The sequence below is a fragment of the Uloborus diversus genome, chromosome 7 (assembly GCF_026930045.1).
Source record: "Uloborus diversus isolate 005 chromosome 7, Udiv.v.3.1, whole genome shotgun sequence".
Taxonomy (NCBI): domain Eukaryota; kingdom Metazoa; phylum Arthropoda; class Arachnida; order Araneae; family Uloboridae; genus Uloborus; species Uloborus diversus.
In genome coordinates this window covers 77,182,735-77,201,550 of record NC_072737.1, presented here as the reverse complement: position 1 = coordinate 77,201,550, position 18,816 = coordinate 77,182,735, and the positions used below count along the sequence as shown (strand labels likewise).

At 32.8% G+C, this 18,816-nt stretch overlaps 1 protein-coding gene across 1 annotated transcript in view; it reads right to left on the bottom strand.

The window, feature by feature from the left end:
- The window catches only part of LOC129225684 (uncharacterized), a 190,323-nt gene that overhangs the window by 110,319 nt on the left and 61,188 nt on the right, over positions 1–18,816 (bottom strand). The window contains exons 2-3 of the mRNA XM_054860160.1: positions 18,629–18,698; positions 6,070–6,245 (exon numbers count right to left, since the gene is read on the bottom strand). Coding sequence (XP_054716135.1) covers positions 6,070–6,245; positions 18,629–18,688 — 236 coding nt within the window. The 5' untranslated portion in view covers positions 18,689–18,698. The remainder of the gene's footprint in view (positions 1–6,069; positions 6,246–18,628; positions 18,699–18,816) is intronic.

Below are 18,816 nucleotides of genomic sequence, written 5' to 3'. Positions count from 1 at the left end.
CTGAGTAACATGTTAGTTCTGTCCACCTTTTGTATCTACTGTGCAAAAGGTATTCAGTTTACATGAAAGGCAGCCATAAAAAATCACGAAAAGAAGCTTCACAAATCGCTGAATCTGTTTTTCTCAAGAAATAGCAAGATTTTCGAGAAATAAATTTTTGCGCCGAAGAGGATAGAAACAGAAAAATTTCCTTCTTTGAGTTAATCTTAGAGTAAGGACGCCTTTTTTTTCGGACACATATTTTGGACTATTGTTTTTCTTTTAGAAATATTCTTCTATCTACTATGAAAATTTTTTCATGACATTCCAAACGACATATCGTCGCCTCAGAGCAACAGTAAGATATCTTAGTATTATTCCTGGGATTAGATATCTTACTGTTGCTCTATGGCCTACGATCATACAAAACGTTTACTATAAAATGTAAGTTATTTAGAACTAAAGCTCCACTTTGAAATGTCGATGAATACTGTGTGAGTCTTACGAAATTTTGTAACAATTTATAACAAGTCATAATATTTTATCTTCTTCAAACAAAAGTTCAAAACTCTCCACTATCAGAGAATAGCACGGTATGGAAGATTGTTAATACATACAAAATTTACACTCAAAGATTAATGTCTTAAAAGAGCCTTAGTCTTTTAAGAACTTACTTTCATGCTTAAATAGTCTCAATACCGTTTATTACGATAAATTTAAATTAAACCTGAAAAGAAGCACTTGATGTGAGCTCTCGAACTTCCATACAAATGAACTCCTGCTTGCACCTCTTTAAAACATCCTTGTTTCGATGTTCATAATCGTAATCGCAATCAGTAAAATATCAAAGTAAGTCTAACAAATGTTTGCGATTTTCCGAACATAGATTACATCATTGAGAAGAGATAAAATGGAGGGAGTGAAACTTTCATTCGTGAAGCTAAGACCCCAAATCAGGTGTCTTTCACTAATGTCATGCAAAACGTGTCAACCATTCGTTATTGTCGAGTCACGTGACTTGGGGGTCTTTCGCCCTAGCTTTAGCTAAGCCAACGATTGAGCTCCCTCCATTTACTTATTCCTGCTCTAAGGATCACATTGCCAATGAATCAGCAAGTTAAACTGGGCCTTCAAGCAAGTGCCTTAATAGTACAAATTTTGGGGAATTCGGACTGACTCAAGTTGAAATAATGTTTAGATAAACAAAAGATTGCATGTAGTAACATCATCTTTCAATAAATTGAGAGAGAATTATCTTAAAAAGCAAACAGTTAATGTCTTTACCTTACTTAATTTAAAATATATTTTTTTAAAACTGTGCATTAAGTACATCCTCTTAAAATGTCATTTGAAGATTGGTCTACTCGATGATTTAAGACAGGTTGACTGATTGTTAGAAACAGATTGGAAGTTTGGGTGCGTAATGTTGTTTTAATAGCTCTCAAGTATGTTACTGGTTTGTTTATCGGCGCGATCTTGTCCCATTGTGGGAACGTTAAGAACAATCGGGCCGTTCTGGTGACATAGATTTTGATTATGATGGTGAAAATAAGTACACGACCGGAGTCCCATTCCACCGAAATAACATCGGTAAAGGAGGGATGATTAAACGATCCATGCAACAAGCGACATGTTTTACTGGAAGAAATGTGTTGATAAGTAAGGTAACTAAAAATCTGCTCGTTCCAATTACATATAGAAATAATGTAGTAAAACGCAATTGCTGATCAAACATTCTAACTACTATCGTCAAGAGTAAAATTTAACCTGCAAAATTGCGATCTCATAGTTTGTAATTTAATTAGTCTGAAAATTCAAAATAACGCTTTTACTAAAATCATATTTTTGTTTTTTTCAATTTGAATCATATTTGACAAATTTGAAAACGTTAAATGCTAATGTAAATGCTCCTTAAAGTTAAAAAAAAAAAAAGTGAAAATGAAATATTTTGGGAACAACGAAACTCGGTAGTTGTGATTATCCTTTCCTTTCCACGTTTTCTCATGTTGTCATGAAAGCATTTTTATTGTATTTTATTACATTTTTAAGGGAGGGGAGATGTTTTAAGGAGTATTTTTCTCTTTTTTTGGTGTGGGGAAATTCCCATTTTGGGTGTGGTATTTAGGGGGAGGGGGGTACACCTTGCCCTTAGAGGGGATGAACACCCCTGCTTAAACCGTCGACAATAGTGACAGACCACATTGTGCTTAAACACTGCATGAATAAATTGTAAACGACTTCAGTAGTCTTTTCAATTCATTAGTTATTTTTGAAAGTAAATGTTTGAAATAACTACTTCCTTTCATTGCTTATGAAATGAATTGGTAACGTTTGGCCGATGTAGGATTTTTTGTTGGCACCCAAACAGTTTCGGAACTTTTTCGTACCCAAAGCCATAGATTCGTTCATGGGGGGTATAATTCTTTAGCATGACCTCCCCTCCAAATGGTTTACTGAATCCGCCCCTGCTTTAAGCACAATGATAGCAAATTGTCACCAAGGATAAATGTCTTTTGCGATGCATTTTTTTTTCTTCCTTGGCAATCAATTCCTAGTCGCTTTTTCAAACCAAGCCTCCTTGAATATCTCGCATAATGCACGTAATTTTCGATAACGAAAATGTATTCTTTCGCAAGTTGGGAGGATTTCAACATCTGAAAGTGTTTCGTCGGGCATTTCGGAAGCAGTTTTCCCTGTCCTTGCGTAAATCAATCTTGACTTCTGTAATTTTATACAGAAGATTAAATTACGAAAGCTACGGGGCTATTAATCATAAGTGAAAGGAACATCTATCAACACGCATTTTTGAGTAAACTGCAATGATTAATGACTTTCGTTCCGAGCTTGTCCTTAAAAATTGATGAAGCTGAGTCTTAATTTCAAGTTCTCGTTACAAATTGGTTGAGAATTAAAAGTTACCTAGAATATAGAGCCTGCTTACAAAGTAATGAACTGTGATTGGGTATTTATTTGTAATCTTTTTGTGTAACCTGTTTTCATTTTAAAAAAGGCAGTGAAAGAAAATTGTAAACTCTTGTTCTAATTGATTGCCGCCAACAAAATGTTTTCTTTTTTCAGAAACTGAAAAGTTATTAGATGTTACTTTTTTTACGCATTTGGTTGCGATTTTTTTTCTGAATTTGCGTATTTTAACATTTTTTAATGGAATATAGTTTGCTTTTTTTTTTTTGAGCTAATTTGTAAGTCAGAACACTGTTCTTTATTTTACTACGCAATTAATGCATTTTGTAAGATTTGAAACGGTGAACATCAGAGATGAAGCTAGGGGAATTTTAAACGCAAAAATATCTTTCGACATTTTTTTACAGAAGTAAAAATAATTTCGCTGGGGTAAAAATTAAGAAAATAACTAAGGCGGCCAAAGAGATCAATTCTATAAATAAATAAAAAAATAAATAAATAATCGACTTTCTAAGAATGAAATGGAATATGACAAGGAAAAAAGGTAGATATGTGTGCTATTTTGATTTTCTTTAAACCTGTCAGAATGCGTAATACTTTGTATAGAAAGAAAAAATACGCAATATTGTAATGCATCACAAAAGAAATTTTCAATTGTTTTTTTCCACCATTTTTCAGGATGTTAAATTTTTATTTGAGACACAAAGCTTAAATATGCGCATGACTAAACTTTTCAGGCTCATTTCCAATTTTCAATGCATGACATACAGTGGTAGAGGCGTTGAAAATATCTTCAATACAGAAGCCTTTATTGAATGGTTTCACTCAGCATGAGTTCTTAACCTTATTGCAGATAGCAAACGGATTCATTATCGCAGCAGTTGGGCCATTCTACTAAAAAGTCAACCCTTTGTAACACACGTGACGGTTCATATATTCCATTAAAAAGTACTATCTTAAAAGGTAATGGCGAAATTTTTTGCTTAAGAAATCACACATAAGTTTAAAATTTGTTAAGCAGATGAAATTCGTTTTTTATATTTTTAAGTAGGGTAGACCGGGGCACGTTTACGCATTGGGTACGTTTACGCAGTGCCCTTCTTTCAAATCGAGTTATAAATAGAGAGCCAACAGTCATACCAGATTCATGCTACTTCCAAATAAATATTCTCACGAGTTTTTGAGCATCAGTCGAGCTTCGGTTTAGCATGTGGATAGAAAAATCTGTTTTCTACCGAGCCGAGTAAATTTTGTGTTGAACGTTTTGAAGCTTATTTTGAATAAATAATACTTTGTTAAAAACAAATGAATACATAAAAAATAGCAGAATTTTATCCTTTTTGAGAATTGTATTTGTATGGATATATTGGATTGTATGTTACTAAATTTTGTTGCACGTTGAAAATAAATCCAAACTTGCCGACGGGGCACGTTTACGTATTTTCATCGGGACACATTTACGCACGTTCTTACTGTGTCTTACTACTCTGTCTTACTTCTAAACGGGTACCAGACACTTTTTTCGCTCTGTACTGTCTCAAACCTTTAGTATTTTCAGGTTATTTAGGCTTGAAAATCACCATTCATTTTTAAGTAAGTAGCAGATTCGTATCTTATAGCTTATAATCATATAGTGTTGTCTTTTTGCCTGTTCAGCTTTAACTTAATACACTGTTCAGTCTGTAATACATTTTCTTTATTTATGGTAAGACATTGCGTTCAAAACACTAACAGAACCACGTTAGATGTCAAAATAATGAAAAGGCTTATCGATAATCCAAGTGTTTATCTCACTAGGCCTTCCACATCGCCACATATGGACTACCCCAACTGAGACCATTTGAAAAAGTAGGACCAAAGCTTAGGAACCAAGAAAGGATTGTGAGCATCCTCTTTTTTCTCCTAACTGATATTTTAAATAAAGAAGCCCTCAGACGAGCAGTTAGAAGCTACAAAGAAAAAAACAAAATGGGCAGAACAAAAAAAAAAAGGGAGAAATTACTTTAAAATTTCAAAGTTTCTATTAAAGCAGAAATAGAAGACATCAAAGAAAAAAATAAAAAACCAAAACCTGCGGCAGGGAAACAGTTAGTACACTCTGTAAAAAGGAAATTAATGAACGATTTTGTTTACGAAGTAGAAAATTGTGCTTGTATCTATTGTTTGAAAGCACACAACCAATTGAAAAAAGGACAAGACAGGGTTTAATGTCTTAGATGTCAAAACGTAATCCCATGACAAGTATGCGAAAAGAAATACTTTATTTTTGTTAGAATAATCTAACAGTGATGAAGAAGATGACTAAATAGTTTCTGTTTTTAATTAGTAATAAGCCCTATGATTTTAGTTTAGCCTATAAAATGTTCTTTAATAAATTATTTGTAATTTTCTAAATTTTCAAAGTGTTTTAAGAGAAATAAAACATTTAAATTTGATTAAATATCTATATCACTTATTCCTTCTTATCATTTTTATTATGCGTAAACGTGCCCCGCTCGATGCGTAAACTTGTCCCGTGTTCGGGGCAAGTTTTCGCAACCAACTTGGGCTCAGAAAACATTTTTTTAAGACTGTTAAAAACACAAGCTGAGCAACAACTGAATATACAAATTTTGACTTCATTAACTGCTTTATAAAACCAAAATGTCTAAAATTTCCTAAGTTCAAACATAAATATTGGAAAATTCATTGAAAAAAATCCTCGTAAATGTGCCCGGTCTACCTTACTATTTTTAAGGAAATGTGTGAGGGGTCACGTGCGGGTCAAAATGACTGTTTTCAGTGGAATGCATTTAAATGTATACAGGCACAAATAAAAGTGTATAAAATTTGCCATGTCTTTTGCTTCACGAAAATACCAAATGAAAAAAAAAAAAAAAACTTTTCTAAAACGTGTCGGCAAAACAGACAAGAGTACAAAAAAAGAATGGAAGTAAAAAAAATTCAAACTATATGTAAAAAAAAAGAGCATACCACGTTTTAGAAACACTAATGTGTCTCTTCAAGTATACTCTGTAATGTGTAAAATCTTAAGTCTTGTAATTTGAATATGAAATAGTTGTTGTGTTAAAATAGCAAATGTTTGATTGAAGACGCTGAAATGAAAATTAATGAAACACTAAATATTCCACCGAAAACAGAAAATTAAGTCGTTGCTAAAAATCTTACATGGTGGTGGCGCATCGCAGATCGTCCTTCAGTGACGATAGTAACTGCGAACACTTCGGAGTATCTGCAAGATTTTTATCCGTGGTTGTGATTACTGCATCGAAATCTTTGCCATCTGCTACTGCTTTGCTGTAACGCTTCAGGTAATGAACATAATCTTTCGCCAGCAGGATCATCTAAAAACGAAAGCAAACAAAATGAGATACAATGTATCTTCAAAAACATGTTATTATGAATGTCTCTCGAGAGTCTCTTCCATTGATTCAGAAATGATAAAAGAGAAATGAAAGTGTGTGGTTTGAACGAACTGGTCTAGTAAAAGAAAAAAAATGAATCAATTTATGTTGATTTGCGATATTATCGGGATATTACTGATATGTAAAGAATCGCTCCCAAAGCATTGGAATATCAAACAACATACTAAAACAGCTTTGGCACACCAAATATTTATGACCATGTGATCTCTATCTACAACACTACTATGGGTCAGAAACCTACAAACACTATTAGTTATCCCAGATCTGTAATGATATTTGATTTTTTTAAATGGCTCAATGTATGGCTATTTGCGATAATAGTGGGATATAGCAGATCTGTAATGGATCGTGCTAAAAGCATCGGAATATCAAACAACATTTTAATAGTTTTGACACACCAAAAATTTATGACAATATGTGAAGTCTATCAACAACTACTACGGATCAGAAACCTACAAACACTATTTTTTGTTGTCTCAGATCTGTAATGATATTTGATTTTTAAAAATACAGCCTGATGGCTTAACTCAGTGGTGCCCAACCTACGGCCCGCGGGCCAAATGCGGTACATTTATCTTCAGTGTTACGAACCGAAAAATATTTTCTGGAACTTTTCAAACAGACCGTCTTGAACCGGTATTACGATTTTTTGTGGCACATTTCTAGCCAAATAGTCGGAAATCGGTTTCTGAAATTGAGATGGAAATTTCATGTCAATAAAAATAAGCATGTAGTAATGATAAAAACAGCTATTGGCTTGTGTTTCCTTTTCCAAATTTTCTCATTTTATCTAGCGAAAAGATTTAAAAATATATTATTTTTATGGCGTGTTCAGGCCCGTAAGATTCATCTAAGTATGAGGTGCGGCATTCTGGTAAAAATGGTCGGGAACCACTGGCTTAGATTGTAAACCAGCTAACTCTATGATAAAGGTAACTTTTCAGGAAGCAATAAAAACAGATTAGATTTATAGCACGTTGTGTATTTAGCGTTTTTGAGTCAACGAATTTCTCATTTTGTAGGCAACATTTGGCGCTACGTGTTTTTCTATTGATGCAGCTCAAAATAATAACTAAGTAAAAAAAAGGAAAGAAAAAACTTATTTTTGACAATGTGGATTGTGCTGATTTACAATCTAAGTCATTGAATGTAAACCAATATACTTTTAGAGTAAACTGAAACATAAAATCCCAGCTTGCTTACTTTCTTTTAATAAAAATAACTGAGTAATTATTTCAACAAAAATGTGGTTTGGATTTCGAGAATGGTTAAACAAAAAGTTTGCACACTGAAATGATATATTTCATTTCTTCAAATCTAAGCAGCGAAAAAAATTCATGCAAAAATATTTTTTACTCTGATAAACAATAAACTTTAGGGTTAAACATTGCCTACGGAAAAATCAAGTTTCGGTCGTATGAGAAAAATCAAGTATCTGAAATAGTGCAGAAATTAGATGATAGTAAACAATAAACAATTACTAAACTTTATTTTGAAGATACAAAATTCGTGAAAGTTATTTAAACAGCGCTTAAAAACAGATTTCAGATAAAAGGTATCTAAACAGTAAATTCTTTCGTTTTGCTACAAGCTGAGTCACCAATCGCAGAGACTACCCGGGGCGCAATATGCAATAGAGTGCAGTAAAATTTTTGTTATTTTTTTTAATGCCTAAGATATCAAGCGGTTTCAAAAGCCTGAAACAAATTTTTTCAAAGTTTCAATGCCACAAAAAAAAAAAAAAAAAAAATAATAAAAAAAAAAATAATAATAAATAAAATAATAATAATATTTTAAGAAAATTAATTGATAATAATGTGTGGAAATCTGAAAAGCATGAAAACAAAAATTTAGATCTTTGAACACTGATGTTCAACTGAACGAGATAACTAATCGGAAAGAAAAAGCAAAGCGGCTAAAAACTGCATTTATAAAATGAAGCATAATTTCATAAGTTTAGCAAATTCGAAATAAACCAAGAACAATAAGGAAAATTTGGTTCAAAGCGAAGCTCAGCTTTAAAAGAGCATAAAGTCGAAAGTTTTACCCAAGACAAGAATTGAGTTTGCTTCTGAAAAAAGGTGTTGAAAAAATTGATTGAAAACGAAGGTTAAGAATCATTAAGATAACTTGAAAAGCCATAAGTTTAGAAAATTAACACTGATGTTCAACATGTCGAGATAATGTGCTAATTGAAAAGACAAAATTTAAATGCTTAGAATGGCATTTATAAAATAAAGTATTATATTAAAAAATCAGAAAATTTAAAATACAGGTATGAATAATAATAATAAAAAAAAAACTACGAAACGGAGTTCATTTTTAAAAAAGAACAAAGACAAAACTTCATCGCAGATGAGAACTGAGTTTAATTCTACAAAAAGATGTCTAGAAAGTTTATGGAAAACAAAAGTGGAAAGTTGAAAAAAGATTAAAAATTATTAATTTGGATCTTGAACACTGATGATCAACTGATAGAGATAATCTTCTAATCAGGAAAAACAGACAAAACAGCTTCAGGGGTTTTTTGTCACTTGCATGGTGAAATTTTCAAATCAGAATCATTTTGGCATGTAAACAATGATACTGTGTAAGTACGTGGTGAAAGTGTTTAAATGAGGAGGTGCAAGTATTCATATCAGAACCATTTTGGCCTGCAAACTATCATTTTTCCATGCAGCAGAATCATGACTGTTAGCGCGTCGAATAATTTAGACACATTAGGAATCCAAAAATGAATAAGAGCAAAAAAATTATTACGAAACAGAGTTCATTTTCAAAAAGGCATAAAAACAAAAGCTTAACCGAAGACGAGAACTGAGTTTAATTCTGCGAAAAGCTGTCGAGAAAATTATCGAAAACGAAAGTGGAAAGCTGAAAAAACATTGAAAACCATTAGCTTGGATCATGAACACTGATGCTCAACTGATCGAGATAAACCGCTAATCGGGAAGAACAGAAAAAACGGCTTCAGAGGTTTTTTGTCACTTGCATCTAAGTACATGGTGAAAGTGTTCAAATCAGAATCAATTTGACATGTAAGCAATCATTATTCCACACAGCAAAACCATGACTGTCAGCCCGTGAAATGATTTAGACATATTAGAAATTTAAATATAAAAAAGAACAAAAAAATTACTACGAAATGGAGTTCATTTCGAAAAAAGCACAAAGACAAAAGCTTTGCCGAAGACGAGAACTGAGTTTAATCCTACGAAAAAATGTCAAGAAAATTAATCGAAGACAAAAGTGGAAAGCAGAAAAAACATTAAAAACCATTAGCTTGGATCATCAACACTGATGCTCAACTGATCGAGATAATCCGCTAAACAGACAAAACGGCTTCAGAGGTTTTTTGTCACTTGCATGTAAGTACGTGGTGAAAGTGTTCAAATCAGGAGGTGAAAGTGTTCGAATCAGAATCATTTTGGCATGTAAACAATCATTATTCCACGCAGCAAAAATATGACTGTCAGCGCGTGAAATAATTTAGACACTCCGCCCTTACTTAGCAGTTTGTAGAGCCAGAACCCAAGTTGATAAATTTGCGCGGGAATCCAAGTGCGAATGTTGGTCACGCACGGCATGTTCGAAGAGGCAAAAACTTCAAGAGCAGACGACGTGCGGCGAATTTGATTCCTTTTTAATCGGATGCTGGGGGAGTGGGGATGGAGTTGCAACAGGCACATTGTCAATCATTCCTCTTCTCATTCTTCAACTGGTATCATTTCTTTTGTTTTTAGGTGATTGAACTCTGATGGTTGCAAATCAAATGTGTAGCGCAGCAAAATGATAGTTTAGCATGATAAATAATGTGCAGCACGAGAATGTGTCTGGTTGTTACAAATATGCTGTTGCGAGCTCTTCTTAGAATGCAACCATAAAAAAAGGAGAAAGGATTTCTTTTTTATAACACAAAGTGGAAAAACTTGATGAATTTTGATCAAGATTTTGCTTACATAGTTTACAATGTTGCTTAATTTTTAGATTTATTATTTCGATCTCATAATTAAGTCATGAAATATACCGGCAGTCCGGTTATGACATCCAAAGACTCCAGTTTCGTCCTTGTTATGGAGTTATCTGTCTGGAATATTGAATAATCGAGCTGGAGGCAAGTGTCATCTGATTGAAGGAGAGAATTCCAAAAAACAGGAAGATAAAGTAAATTTATCTCACCAGCGAGAGTCCGCATGGTGCGGTTCAACTCGTATAATGAACACAAATATCAGGTATTTAGCAGTAAATATTCCACTGAAGAAACCAGTTTAGACGGGTCAAAAAATCCACTTTTTTATGTTAAAAATTGTCAGTAAAACAATTAAAGAATATGTTGTCAAAATTTCAGAGAAAAATTCCGATAATATGAGCACTTAAAAACGTTCTCAGATTATTTTTTCCTTTTTTTTAACGCGCTTTTCTCGAAAAAACTGTTTTTAAACTGGTGGTCGTTCTAGCTCAAAGAGTAATTGACATTATTCTGAAAATTTGTGTGAATATTCTGTATTCAATTATACTCTATATGAACCTTACTCTTTGATGATATCATTTAAAAAAATATTTTTTACTGCAATAAATGTGAAACAAAGTGGTAGAAAAACATAACATTGTAATCAAACGCCTCAATAACGTACAATTTTCAACTTTGTTCATAACAATTAGTTTCATATTCTTAGGAAATACGTTGTTTACGAGAAAGAAAAATTATAATGATTGCAGACAAAAATTGTGGCTTCGGTAATGCCCATCAGGAAGAAACTCTGATGGCGACCGCCCATGGGTAGCAGCTTCTAACTTCACTAATTCGGGGGAAATGACTTCAAAAAATTACAAGGTGTACTTCAAATATGAATAAAATGACCTCCAAGTTTAAAGAAATTCTGATTATTTCTTTCCTGGTAAAAAAAATCACGAATAACACTAAAATTTTGGCCTCCTAAACTGGTTCTCCCCTTAAACCAGGTACAATGCAGAACCACATGCAATACACCAACTGCCCGATTTTCACACCCAGAGACTGCAGTTTTGTCCTTGTTACAGACTCAAAGTCTAGTTTTGAACAACCGAGCTGGAGGCAGATATTATTGACTATTCCAGACTGAGTCCATAGCAAGTACGAAACTGCAGACCCTGGATGTTATAACGGGGACTGTCGGTACATATGTACGTAGTTCTGCCTTAACTCTGGCTTGAGGGCGGCAACTTCCGTTTTTGATTACTTGTTCTCGTACAATTTGAATAAACTCATGCATTACCATCCCAGGCATCAAATAATGACCAAAAATTGTAAAAAAAAGAAAGGACTAACTCTGGAGCATAGATAGCGGATGCAGTAATAAGGAACATGAAGAAGAAAAGGGGAGAGAGTTTGGAAAGAGCCTACACACATTTTTTTTATCTGTGTTAGTGGGATACAAATCTTTTGAATTGTCTCTTCATTTTACATACGAATTTTAATTCTACGTGCACTTATAAAGCAACCGAAAATCTTATGCGGTAATATTATGCTAGACAGCCAGAGCATAAATATAAATAGTGAGCATGAGAAGTATTGCTAATATTTTGAGTTCAAATTCACAGTTAGAGCAATGTAGGAACAACAGCATTTATCAAAATTTTTGTTGATATCTTGTCAACAAAAAGGGATAAAGTTGAGAAAAGGCACCAAAGATTTCATAACTAGATTACCGAAAATATTAATTGTATCTTCAGTTTAGGGTTACCATTCTATGATTTGGTTGGTGAGGACATACTACGTTGATCTGATTTGGCCATACTACTCTATAAATACTTTGGCAATAGAAATCCGTTATGAAAGGCACTTCTGCTGTCAGATAATAAAAGTTATATTCCCAATTACATTTGGGGCAGTGAGAAACAAAGGGAAAAAAAGTGAAAAATTTAAAAATTTGGTGACAATCACTACAAATAGTAGGAGAATCTCTCCTTTGTTTTAGAGCAAGAGAGGGTACTAGTAGCTTTGGTGGGTGCTGCAACAAACCACAATTTAGAAGAAAACGAGCTGATGTGTGCATCACATGACTTCCTTTTATTCCAATTTAATGTAATTTCCCTATTGCTGGCAATTTTAATGTGATTCAATAGTCTTCTCTCTAAATATCCCCAACAGTAGCCAAATTGAAACAGATTTTTAAAAAAAAATCGCCAAATTTGTCACCAAGTTGACGACAAAACTTGGCGACCAAAAGACTGGCGATATATATCGCCAAGTGTCCGCCAAATTATAACACCACTTGAGTTTACATCGAAATAAACAATGATTTCCCCCCAAAAAGGGGCAAAAGACCCCTTTAGAAACACCCGAATGCAACTAAAAGGGGAGGTGCACAACTAGACCCTACTAGCAGTCTACGTACCAAATTTCAACTTTTTAGGACATTCCGTTCTTGAGTTATGCGACATATTTACGCACATACGTACATACAGACGTCACGAGAAAACTCGTATATAGTAACTAACTCGGGAGTCGTCAAAATGGATATTTCGCGTGTCTATACGTTCTTAGGCACTTATCCACGTGTGGTCGAGTCAAAAAAAAACAACAACTCAAAATTTATTTGGGGATGAGCAAAATGGAAATTAAGGTCGATTTTTGATTGAAATTTTTTTGCGAATACAATACTTCTTTTTTTGTAAAAGGAAGTAAAAAACTCAATGAAAGTCTGCCGAAGATCTGATCTTTAAACGTGGTTCACTTGAAACTTTGAGAAATTCCCTCGCACCCCTTTGCTTCCCACTGCCTCATTTAGTGCTTTAATATACATTAAAAATGTATTTTCTTCAGCAACTTGGAGGTCGTCACACATTTCTCTTCAATAGTTAGATAATTAACCTGGTAGAAAAAACGCAAAACTTATGTTTAAACAACGCATACCAAAACTAACTTCAGCTAATATCTCTAAAAATATTTCACAGAAAAGCCATCGATCACAAAGATGTTTGTTTATGCTAAAAGAAGCTTTTGAGAAAACCAGTTTTTAATCTTAGATAGCTAGAGAATACTGACATAAGATATTTTAATTGCTATGAAATGATGATAAATGAATTATTAAATCACAAAATCATTACAATCACTTTTACTTTGTTTTATTTTCTTGAAAATAATGGTCCCTTTATTTGTACTGCCCCTTTTTTGAAAGTAAATTTACCCAAGCTACATGTATTAATAAAGCCACAAAAAACAAAATTATTTTTATCATAATTGTTGCTATTATTTGTCATTTTTACTTTCTTCTATATCTAATATATAAAAGAAAGTATTGGATTCGTGCAAATTTTCGAATTTCGACGGATTCGAACGTTTTGAGGTGTGCTGAGTCCATTTCGACTATTTTTGGAAAATGTCTGTCTGTCTGTCTGTGTGTGTATGTGTATGTGTCACGTCTGTGTGTGACCAGTTTTTTGTGGCCGCTCTACAGCAAAAACTACCGCATGAAATCGAACGAAATTTGGTAAACATATGTGCCCCTATGTGAACTTGTGCCCATTGGTTTTTGGCGCGAATTCCTCTAAGGGAGGTGGAGCAATGGGACGTTTTTTGAGTTACGCGTTCTTGCTATTCCTCAGGAAGTAACTGGCGGAATCAAACAAAATTTGGTCCATATGTTGTCATTAACAGGAACAGGTGCTGATTCAATTTTGGTGTCAATAACTCAAACGGGGGTTGAGCTATAGAACGTTTTTTGTCGTTAATTGTGACTGCTGTATCTCAAGAAATAATGAATGGAATGAAAGACAAATTTATCGGCAAGTAGCCCTTAGTGGGTATAAGAGATGATTTTATTTTGGTGTCAACAGCTAAAAAGGGGGTAGCGCAATCGCCCGTTCTTTTTTTCCATTGTGAGTGCCCTATCTCAAGAAGTAATGCTACGTTCTGGTTGAAATTTGGAATATGTGTGAATCCATATGTAAACAGGCTTTGGTTCAATTTTGGCGCCAATCGCGCTAAGAGGTGCTGATTTATTTTTATTATCATTATTTTTTAGCGAATAAAAATAGCTTTATTAATGCAACAATAAGAAAGATAAATCGTAATAGATTATCGTCTGCTTATTTCTCGTGATTTTAATATTTCCGATCATTTCCATACAATTATCTCAATGATTTAAAATTTTTAACTGTTGCCATCTTATGTTTGTTAACAAATAAAATATTTGTAATTAATTCAAGCAAGGCTTTTAAAATAACTTTCAATTTTAGCTCTTTGCTTTGCTTTTGCAATAATTCAGACATTGGGATGGTCGTCAAGTTTTTGCATGTGTAATTTTGTTTTTGTTGGGAATATTGCTTCCTCGTCAAGCATGGGGAGGGATCGGAAAAAAAAAAGAAAAGAAAAATATAGAAGAAAGTTTCGTGATAGCCACAACATACTAGTTAAAATTGCCATTATTAATTCTACTTCCTATTTTTACCTTTTAAAACTTCATTAAAATGCTAAAAACAACACATTTATTTTACTTGGTAATGTATTGTGCTCTAAAAAGATTTTTTAGAAGCAAAATGCTTTTTTTTCTCTTACTTAAAACGTTGCCAATTTTTAATTGAATTCATTAACTTATAATACTTTTCAACGAAAAGATTCTAATTTCAATAGATAAATATTAGGCATTTGTTCAATTTCTTATTTCTTTTTGTAGTAAAAAATTGTTTACAGATAGAATTTCTTATTTTTTAAATTTCAATAGCAATTTTCAATAAAACATTTAAATGAGATCTTTCTTTGAATAGTAGACATTTATTGCTTAAAAACACTAAGCTCACGTTGAGTATTTTGAAAGTAATACGGGCTGTGATGCTTTAGCAATGAGAATTGACTAGCAATTTTTGTTAGGGTTTGTTCGGGTAAGTGGGACCCCTTTTGAGAATAGTTTGTTTTTGAAACCTTATACAAAATGTAAACTTATTGTCTTATTTTATCTTGGACATTATGAATAAAAAAAAAGTTCATCATTATTTTCTAAAATAAAGCTTTAAATACTCTTAACGATTATATTTTTTTAAAAATGGGATGGGTGTCTCACTTACCTGTATCATGGAAAATTTTAAAACGAAAAACAAAACAATTTCATCTGTGAAATTTATTGAAAACCTATAGGTATATATTTTACTTTTACATATAAAGGTGTGTTTATTGAACGTAATACAGTTGATTAAGATCAATGTGAGTTCATTTGCCAGAACTATAAGTTGAAAAAGAAATTGGAAACACTAAATGACTGCGTCTATGTAAAGTTGGCTAAGGACGAACCATTATCGCTTCATCCTCAGCATCATATGCACTGTGCCAATAAAAAGTGCCATTACTTCTATTCGTTCTTGCAAATTCAAAAGTATTTTTTAATGTGTATCATCAGCTTCCAACATTAGACCTACTTAAATCTTAATTATTTTCTTTTATGTATGTTTCACAAATACATAATCACCAACTTTAGCAGTTTTTGTAACTGAACTATTCCTACTAAATCATCACAGTTGTCTCGTATTTCACCAATACAAATATTTAATCACTTTTGATTTTGAAATCCACATTATTATGGGGGGACCCATTTATCCCGATATCAAAATGTACGGGGAAAGTGGGACCCCTCCTGTTAAATACTTATTAACAATATTTCATACAAAAATTCTCGTTGCCATATGAACTTTAAGTTAAACTATACGTGAAAAATTAATTATCATAAAAAATAATTAAAAGTAACCTGAAAACACTTTTTTGAAAAATATTGCTTAAACTTGCAAAAAAAAAAATCAGATTTTTTTTTTTTTTTTTTTTTGACTAATTGCTATGATCTAGAAGAAAATTCCACGAATCTCAAATATGTGCAAAACTAATCACTGTGAGGAAATTTAACATGATCAGTGCAAAAAACTTGATCCATCTTTCAGTTTTAGAGGGGTGACCCACTTACCCCATTGACCCACTTCCCCAATCCAACCCTTTAATTTTGTGTTAAAAAATGTCTCTTTTAGATAAAATGCTCACTCTAATTTCATTACCGTATTAGTTAATTTTTTTTTAGATAACATTAACTTATGAGTTAATTAAAAAATAATTTAAATTAGCTAAATTATAAATAAAACAAACATTTTCAGCTAAGTTCTTGTTATATTTCGTCACATCAGTGGATTAAAACCATATATTGTCTCGGTTTTTTTTTTTTTTTTCAGTTATACTTTATTAGTAAAGTTTTAATTCTTTAATAAATATTACTCGAAATTTTCGAATGTTTAAACAGTAGTTAAGAAGAACAAAATAATGCATTAGAAAACTTTCCGTTGCATTGTCACTGGACGCAGCATTTTCTAATAATCATAAATGGAAGATAATTCGGAAAAAAATTACGACACAAATTATTTACAGCTGCATCTATGTTCTGCTCAAATTTTTTACATAATGTTGAACTCCTTTTTTTCGTGCTATGATTTCGGTTTTACATATATTTCGGGAAACTACTCGTAATCGAACTTAAAAGTATTTACGCAGTTTACTGTGTGTAGAGCATTCTGTTATTCCAAAATAGGGTAGACAGGGGCACGTTTACGCGGATTTTTTCAATGAATTTTCTAATTTTTATGTATGTTTTAGCTTTGGAACTTTTAGACATTGCGTTTTTATGAAGCAGTTAATGGAGTCAAAAATGGTATATTCAGTTGTTGTTCAATTTGTGTTTTAACCGTTAAAAAAATTACTTTCGAGTCCAAGTCGGTTGCGTAAACTTGCCTCGGACACAGGGCACGTTTACGCATACTTACTTTGACACCTAACGTGGTTCTGTTAGTGTTTTGAACGTAATGTCTAACCATCGTCAAAATAAAGCAAATTTATTACAGACTGAATAGTGTATAAAGTTAAAATTGAAGGAGCATGAAGGCAACACTATATGATTGCAAGCTATAAGATACTCGAATGTGTAACTTAATTAAAAATTAATCGGTAATTTTCAAAACTAAATAGCCGGAAAATATTTAAAAGGCTTGAGACAGTTTGGAGTTAAAAAATGTCCGGGGCACGTGTTTAAGTAAGACACAGCAAGAACGTGCGTAAAAGGTGCTCCGACGTCAATGCATAAACTTGCCCCGTCGCCAAGTTTGGATTTATTTTTAACGAGCAAAAAAATTTCAGTTCATACAAATACAATTCTCACAAAAGGATAAAATTCTGCTAGTTTTTTATGTATTTGTTCTTCCTTAACTAAGTATTATTTATTCGCAATAAGCTTCTAAACGTTCAACACAAAATTTACTCAACTTGGTAGAAAAAAGATTATTTTTTCTCATGCTAGACCGAAGTTCGACTGATGCTCAAAAACTTGTGAGAATATTTGCTAGGGAGCAATATCAATCTGTTATGACTGTTCGCTCTACGGTTATAATTCGTTTTGAAAAAAGGGCACTAAGTAAACGTGCCCCGGTCTACGTCTACCCTAAAGTTTTATCATTCTGAAATCTTAATGAGTACAAAATATTAAAAAGAAGAAAACAATTTTTTACGTTGTAAAATTGCTCTGTATGATAATATTAGCGGTTGTCTAATAATGTGATGATGATCATATAAATGATTCTTCCTTTTTTTCAGCAAATTTGTAGCCCCTCCCCCGCCCCTTGTGACACAGGGTCACACTTCACCTTACCCCCTGTCCTTGTCATATGTCACGTTGCTTTTTATAGGTACATTGTTTTTAAAAATGTGTGATATCACAATTCTGGTGGACCCCTTTCTGCTTCTTGTCATATGTTACAGTTTTCATTAGTATATTGTTATGAAAAATGTGTGGTGTCACACTTCTGATCACCGCCTTTCTCTTTCTTGTCACTAACTGTCATATTTTCGCATTTCCCTCTCAAAGCGCTACATCATTTATGGACGACCCATAATTAGGTTTATCAATAATACTATTTGCAGGTTTTGAATTCATGTTCCTTGGTGAACATGCTTATATTCGTTCGTTATTTGTTTGAATATTTTTCATGGGTTTATTTTAAACAAAACTGATAAAATGTTTACTAAAAACTTTTATTAAAGCACTAGCAGATGAAAACTATGAAGCTTTATTTCTGACATTAAAAAATAATTGTTGTTTAATTCGAAGATTTTTAGCTAATTGAAGAAAACAATAATTAAAATGTATGAAATACACCTCCAGCTCAGTCAATTCCAGCCGAGGACTGCAGTTTTGTGCTTATTAGCACTCATCAGCCCGGCTTAGGAAGTGGCAGAGCTAGAGGTAGAAAACCTCTAGGAAGCCAAGAGTGCCAAACATAAAATATTGATACATATTTACCTTTTTAATGGGACTTTTTTCTGCCACCTTTCCTTTGTGATTGTCTATTTCCGGAAACATGGCTGCGTTTCTGAAAAAAATAAAACGTTTCTTTTATGAGACTAATACAATAAAGAAGTTTTACGGGCTAGACAATTGACGAAATAACCGAGATTTAAACTCCTTTTTGAAGCATTTTCTATCTATGT